This window comes from Crinia signifera, chromosome 6 (genome assembly GCF_055691185.1).
Source record: "Crinia signifera chromosome 6, ASM5569118v1, whole genome shotgun sequence".
Lineage (NCBI taxonomy): Eukaryota > Metazoa > Chordata > Amphibia > Anura > Myobatrachidae > Crinia > Crinia signifera.
This window is the reverse complement of record NC_139222.1, coordinates 238090041-238098070: the sequence shown is the minus strand read 5'-3', so window position 1 is coordinate 238098070 and position 8030 is coordinate 238090041. Positions and strand designations below refer to the sequence as shown.

General features: G+C 42.0%; 1 protein-coding gene across 1 annotated transcript; it reads left to right on the top strand.

The window, feature by feature from the left end:
* The first annotated feature begins 4207 nt into the window (after positions 1-4207).
* EGR2 (early growth response 2) lies at positions 4208-7767 on the top strand. Its single transcript, XM_083145594.1, has 2 exons — positions 4208-4686; positions 5261-7767. The coding sequence occupies exons 1-2, from the start codon at positions 4515-4517 to the stop codon at positions 6394-6396; spliced, it is 1308 nt and encodes a 435-aa protein (XP_083001720.1). The 5' UTR covers positions 4208-4514; the 3' UTR covers positions 6397-7767.
* The last annotated feature ends 263 nt before the right edge of the window (positions 7768-8030 follow it).

Sequence of the window (8030 nt, the reverse complement as noted above, 5' to 3'; positions counted from 1 at the left end):
TTATACGTTTTGAGATTTTCCTGGTTTTATTTGTTTACTGGATATGTCTAGATACAGTCTGGATGTGACCCGCCCGATTCTTATGCGTGGTTTCAAAATATTCGTTGTGTCGGGAAAAACAAACAAACAAATAAATCTTGTTTTCGAATTAATCCCGTTTAGAAATGAATGCATGCGATTATTGTTAGGAATGTATAAATAAATATTGATGGTAACAATTCACTTTCCACAAGCGGTTTAGATGAACCGTTATTCTACAAATTTGAATTTAATCAGCTACAATTAACGTTCATTTTTAACGTCGGCCTGGGCAAATGTATAATATTCGAATTTTATTTTGTCTAGGAAAACGAAAATAAATATAAAGAAGTCGCATTATTCGTTATTTGTGTGAATGTATATATATATATATATATATATATATATATATATATATAATTCACAGCATTAAAAGTAACTGATTTAAATAAAGTAGGAGAGTGCAAAGTCTTATGACGTATGTGTAGTTGCATTACACTGGCACATCTTAATGTATAGTGGTTTGTATGATAATATTAGTTGAGGTTAAAACAGTTTTAACATAGGACTGATGTTTAACAAATCCGTTTCCCACTGATCCCTGGGGTAATGTGAGCTCTCCATTGTTTCCTCAATTTGCATAATATTTCTTTCTAAAGATTGGGCATCACCCTCCATCCCCCTACACATCCCACTCAGTTGAGCAGATTCCTAGCAGCGGTCCGGTCCACAGACTCAAGGCTCTCATTGATGAAGCTGCTGCGTGTAGGACTCTGAGCATACAATGCCTGGCACCCACTAGCAAGTGCGCGCTGATTGGTAAGACTATTGCTTTAACTTAACTGACATTTTTTTCCCCATAAATCCTATGGCTACATTCACAAAAGGAACCTACAAGGAACCTTAGTTTTTAATCACTCATATAGACTGCAGATTATCAATTTAATTAAAATGTAATTTAGGAATTATGGTCTGATAAATGGTCTAAAAATAATAAATGTGCACTATAGGCCATATAAAACAAAAAGAGACCATTAACTTGATATCTTTCTTTTGCTGAGCAGATAAATCAGTATTCTCTCCGGTATTATGTTATTATCAGCTTTCTCCACTAGATGGCGCTCAGGATGAAATAAAATTATCCGAGTACAGATAACATAGAAACATATATTAATAAAAAAGAAAACGAGGGAGTATTTAAATGGAAGTTCTCCACAAGTGGATAAGGTGTCAGTAGTAAAACAGACCAATTATAACCAGATTACATTGGGTCAGAAACTGCTAAATTATCGGGGGATGGTAAAATAATATATATATATATATATATATATATATATATATATATATATATATATATATATATATATATATATATATATATATATATATATATATGAGACGTTTTAGGCTTTTTGTCTTGTAACAGAATATTTCGGAAACATTGACAGATAGAGCGATAAATCCTATTTACTAAAAATAACTGCGGTAATACGTGCACTTACGAGCTTGCCTTTTATATAAAACTTTGTACAGTGCCAGTTAGGGTTATTAAATATTATAAGTAAAAAATAAACACTGGCTGCTGTTGCTGCTATTTTATATAGATTTATTGGACAATATACAGTAGTTATGTATTTAACCAAATTCGCCATGGAACGAACTTACAGTAATGGGAATTTGTCGCCAAGAAGGTCAGTCAGTGTTAATATTTACTGGATGTATTATTTGTATTCATTTATGTGATTATTATACAGGATTTTTTAATGTCTGTATTTCTAATACAAGAGATGGGATATGTATTATAATGATCAAATGAAAAAGCTGTGGTAACTGAGCAATGGAATGGAATGGTTTAATGTAACTGCCGCACATTTCCCTTTGTGGTGCTTCTGGTCCTTGCTTGGATAGATAGATAGATAGATAGATAGATAGATAGATAGATAGATAGATAGATATGTTGTACTGTATGCTGCGAGATTAGTCTGTGCGGGGAGTTTTCAGAAGGAAACAGTAACTGGCAGCAACCCTAATATTCATCCTGTTACCGAATCCCGATTTTAATCTCTCAATAGCCACTAGGGATCCACATCTCCCCGTCCCTTTTTCTTTCCAAATTGTCCCATTTATAGGTACAGCATAATATGGATAGTTCTCATTGTCTATCCCTTAGAGGTTTAATTCCTGTATTTGCAAAAGTTACTCTTCATTTCTTTGCCAGCACTTGTGCTTTGTCAGACATGCTGAGACTTGGACAGGGTATGCTGTAACAATGGGATTATATATATGTATAATACTGAGACTTGGACAGGGTATGCTGTAACAATGGGATTATATGTATAATGCTGAGACTTGGACAGGGTATGCTGTAACAATGGGATTATATGTATAATGCTGAGACTTGGACAGGGTATGCTGTAACAATGGGAATATATATATAATGCTGAGACTTGGACAGGGTATGCTGTAACAATGGGAATATATATATAATGCTGAGACTTGGACAGGGTATGTTGTAACAATGGGATTATATGTATAATGCTGAGACTTGGACAGGGTATGCTCTAACAATGGGATTATATGTATAATGCTGAGATTTGGACAGGGTATGCTGTAACAATGGGATTATATGTATAATGCTGAGACTTGGACAGGGTATGCTGTAACAATGGGATTATATGTATAATGCTGAGACTTGGACAGGGTATGCTGTAACAATGGGAATATATATATATATATATATATAATGCTGAGACTTGGACAGGGTATGCTGTAACAATGGGAATATATATATAATGCTGAGACTTGGACAGGGTATGCTGTAACAATGGGATTATATGTATAATGCTGAGACTTGGACAGGGTATGCTGTAACAATGGGATTATATGTATAATGCTGAGACTTGGACAGGGTATGCTGTAACAATGGGATTATATATATATATAGTGCTGAGATTTAAACAGGGTATGCTGTAACAATGGGATTATATGTATAATGCTGAGATTTGGACAGGGTATGCTGTAACAATGGGATTATATATATATAGTGCTGAGATTTAAACAGGGTATGCTGTAACAATGGGAATATATATATATATAATGCTGAGACTTGGGCAGGGTATGCTGTAACAATGGGATTATATGTATAATGCTGAGACTTGGACAGGGTATGCTGTAACAATGGGATTATATATATAATGCTGAGACTTGGACAGGGTATGCCGTAACAATGGGATTATATATATATATATATATATATATATATATATATATATATATATATATATATATCATGCTGAGACTTGGACAGGGTATATTATCAGTTTAGTTTATATTACCCATGATGACCAGTATATGTTATATATCTGTGCATGCCATGCTTATATGTGTAGTGACTGCAGCTGTGTGGGACTACAGGTATCAGCATGGCATGTAAACCACAACAGTAGTGGGAATGAGCTCAGACACTATAACGTGCAGAGGCTGCTACAACAACAATACAATGTGCTAATGTCTGAGAGCCAGGGAGGAGGGCAGGAGCTCGGGATAACAGTCCCCACTGCTCGATGTTCTGAGCCTGCGGCTGGAAATGTTCCGCTGCAGCACAGAGCAAGCAGACACGTAGCCTGCAGACGGGGCCGCTTTCCAGCAGTCACTGGGATTCCGTGAGTGAGAGCCGCTCAGTGCTGTCATCCTTCCTCGCTTGCGGTTTGTGCAGCCTGCCAAGAAGAGCAGTGAGTAGGTTTTACACAGAGCCGCTCCGAAGTTCAATCACAATTCCGGAACTGTCCTATATATGGTGGAGGGGGGGCTGGACTCTCGGGGCCGGATCTTTGCCTTATTAGGTGAGACCTACCCAGACCGGAATCAAGGGATGCTCCGCTGAGCGGGGATCGCAGCCCTGGGTAACACATCGGCCAGTGACTCGCAGCTTTGCGCTGTTGCACCCTGGAGCTGTGTGCATTACTTTACCCATATCCAATGTGCGGGTATAATACACAGCGCCTGCAGCAGCACAAGAGCTCTGTGAGCACCATTCATTCCCCGGGCTCGGCTCAGCCCCGCCCACCTTCCCATTCATAGAACGGCAAACCCAATGCAAATCTCCGCTACGTCACGGGGAGGCGGGGCAACCCTACCCTGTGGTTGTCCATATATGGTCCGTGACGTCACGGGCATTCAGAGGCACAGAATAAATAACTTAGAGCCGCACTTTCCCACTTACTGCCATTCATTAGCAGCACCGGCGCAGGGTACTTGTTAAAATAACACTACAGCAGCCTCTGCACTCATTAAGAGCTGGGACCCTTGAGATTTGCCCATGATTGTGTCCATATACCTTACTTTGGCTACTAGCTGTATTTCTTGCTCTTTTTCTGACATTGGATACAGTCACAGGCAGCTGCGTATAGCTGCAAGTTAGTTTGAAAGAAGTGATTTTTTGGGGGGGAGTGAGCATTTGTGCTCAGTCTGGCAATCTGGGGCTATCCATTGATGAAATGATGACTGCCAAAGCTGTAGAGAAAATCCCAGTGACTCTTGGTGGATTTGTGCATCAGATCCCAGATGGCATGTATCCTATGGATGAGTCTACCTTGCCCACCTCGGTTACTATCTTCCCTAATGTCGATCTGGGAGGACCATTTGACCAGATGAGCCGTATGACTGGAGGTAAGTGCCCCAACTCATTATTCCTCCACACCGGGGTCTTTTAAAGCTGAGTGCACGGTGTTGCGTGATAGTGGAAGGGGAATTGCGTGTGTGGAATGATCGTGTAATGATTTCTGCAGCTAGTACCAGGGGAGTGTTGGGGCTGAGGCTGTAGATAGAAAGCAGCAGCCTATGAATAATATGTAGACAATTATTTCTATGGGTTCTGCCTTATGCAGAATGCATGTAACAAGTGTGGCGTGTGTGAGAGCTGAGGGCGATCTCTGGCTGATAGTAAAGTTCAGCGATTTCCCTGGTAATGCAGGAGAGGATGTTACTGCTGTCAGTGTTACAGAATGCACATGTGGCGGTGTTAGTGTATGGTGGTGGGTACAGAGAGGGTCCCTGGCAGGTCCACTGATGCTGACATATACTGTAGTAACATACAAAATCTCATCATTGCAAATATGACATGGGCTGTGATAATATACAAAAGTCTCAGCAATTCCAATGACGATATAATATGTGATTAGACAGCAATGGTTCCTCCTGTGATATTTATACTAAGTAGTAAATGGTCTTTTATTATCCGCAGATGGAATGATCAATGTGGATATGAGCAGCGATAAGAGGTCCCTGGATCTGCCTTACTCCAGCTACCCGTCTGCTCCTCGCAACCAGACTTTCACCTATATGGGCAAATTCTCCATTGACCCCCAGTACCCCGGGGCCAGCTGGAATCCGGAGGGTTTCTTTAACATCGTCAGTGCTGGTATTCTAGGAGTCACCCCTTCTTCATCCTCATCTACAACTTCTTCCAGCGGCTCCTCTGTGTCCCCCAACCCTCATCCCAACAGCCTGAGCTGCAGCATGGCCCACAGCCAGAATGACCTGGAGCATATGTATTCCCCACCGCCCTACTCCAGCTGTGCGGAGATCACCGGGTACCAGGACAGCTCAGCCTTCCTCAGCACCTCCACGGGCACCACGCTGTCCTACCCACCCCCTTCTTACCCTTCCCCTAAGGCAGCCTCTGATGGCACCATATACAACATGATCCCGGACTACCCAACTCTCTTCCCACCCCAGTGCCAAAGAGACTTGCACTCCATGACTGAGAGCAAACCCTTTCCCTGCCACCTGGACTCTGGCATCAGGGTGCCCCCACCTCTCACCCCTCTGTCCACCATCAGCAAATACAACCTGGGGGGCACCAATAATGAGGGATTGCGACTGCCCAGCGCCTACAGCCCCCAGAATCTTCCCCTGCGACCCATCCTCAGACCCAGAAAATACCCCAACCGCCCCAGCAAGACTCCAGTCCACGAGAGACCATACCCCTGCCCAGCTGAAGGCTGCGACCGCCGCTTCTCCCGTTCTGATGAGCTGACACGGCACATCCGCATCCACACCGGCCACAAGCCCTTTCAGTGCCGCATCTGCATGAGGAACTTTAGTCGCAGCGACCACCTGACCACACACATCCGCACCCACACTGGCGAGAAGCCCTTCGCCTGCGACTACTGCGGTAGAAAGTTTGCGCGCAGTGACGAGCGCAAGAGGCACACCAAGATCCACCTGCGGCAGAAAGAGCGGAAGAGCTCTTCAGCGGCCAGCGGAACCTCCGCGCCTAACGCCGGCGCTACGCATGAACGTTCTCTCAGCCTCAGCCCTTGCTCTGCGGGCTCCGCCAGCGGCCAGATGGGACAGTGTCCCAATAGGACATCTTAAAAAAAACCGAGCAGACGCGGGACAAGGTGTGTAAGGGAATAATACCACTGCCATTCCGGGGCCAATGCCAGTACACAAAGACTTACAGCAGCATTTGGCCCTAAGTGGAGAGGATGCTGGCTCAGGTACTGCCCAAAGACTTTTGCTATTGTAAATTTGAGGCAGAGAAGTGATTGTTGAATGTCAATCTCAGCAGGGAGGCCAGGGGGATCCGATGTGCTACAGGGGGTAGGTGTCCTATGCTAGACATAGCATTGATTCAGTGGGGGCACTGCTAGCCAGCTCTGACAGTCCTATCTGTGCAAACTAGCACTACAATGCAGAGCTGAGGGAGGAGTGAAAAGGTACAAAGTCAACTTAAAGTAATAAGTATAATAATAATAACAACAACAACGATAATAATAATACAAATAATAAAATCCCATTGCATCCCAGTTATAATCAGCCAAGAGGTCAGGTTTTGCAATGCATGGTTTCCATTTAAATGTTTCTTTTAAACAATAGTGTGTAATGTTTGCATTCATCCCGTGTACAGTTTGGTTTACTTTCTACTAACTGTTTCTAGTGTGAGTTTTATAATGTTTTACATTCAGGAAAAGAGTGCCATGGTAGCTTTGAGAGGTGTTTCATTTACCCTGGAACACCAGAAGTAGCCATGGACCTCCTGCACTTTATCCTCGTCATAACTGCTCTGGGCAGGCGTGTGATATGAAGGGGTTACCCTTGGATCTCCGAGCCTTATATGTTACTTTCCTTTTTTCTCTAGTCAATGAACCAATACAGTGTGACAACACAAGTGCAATCTATGGGAGGGGCCACATCAAAGATTGGCACCTCTGTATCTCTTACACACTTTGCAAAACTGGATTTTCTCTAGATTACACCTGGACTGTATTGTTGAACTTGCACTGTGTTTACAGATCTCTCACCTTTGGAAAAAAAGGGTACAATTTGTGATATATGTTATGTCAGAGGCCAATAGGTTAATTTATTTAATGAGTGTAAATAAATGCTATATGTTAGGCAGCATGAATATGTCTCCAGCAGTGTTTTTTGGTGCCTTTTGTAATGTAGACAGACAGTGCCTGCATGTATATACAGGTTGCCTTATCAATGAGGAGGATGGTCTCATACCACTTATAGAGCAGAGCTGTACATTATTGCCAGTTAATATTTGGGAATTTTTTAGAATCTATATTTTTGTACACACTGTTTTGTGGCTCAGACGTGTTACCTTTGTAGTACAGATTTTAAAGTTAAAAGAAAAAAAAAATGTACAGGTGGAAAAAAATGTACAGGCAAAATCATGAATGGCGTCCAATGACTCGAAGACTCGAATAGGTAGTGATAACTTTATTAAAAACAAACAAACCAGCCACTAACTGGACTTAAGAGATGTATTCAAAGAGTGTCTGTAAATAAACTCTTTTCAAATATACAGCTGAGTTGCATTCTGTGTCGTTGGTATCTTACTACATGGTCAAATATAACCCATTGTATAAAAGGTAAACAGATATTAACCCTTTATTTCTACAGGTTTATCAAAATCATGTGCAAAATAGGAAATTTTGAGTGAAACTGGTTCCAATAGGGACAGGCTGAAACAACCATGTAGGTAATCTTGAAAAGCAACA

Excerpts from the sequence above, each read along its gene's own strand:
- EGR2 (XM_083145594.1), top strand. The coding sequence starts at position 4,515 with ATGATGACTGCCAAAGCTGTAGAGAAAATCCCAGTGACTCTTGGTGGA. Across the intron at positions 4,687-5,260 it reads GATGAGCCGTATGACTGGAG|ATGGAATGATCAATGTGGAT; the intron begins GTAAGTGCCCCA and ends TATTATCCGCAG.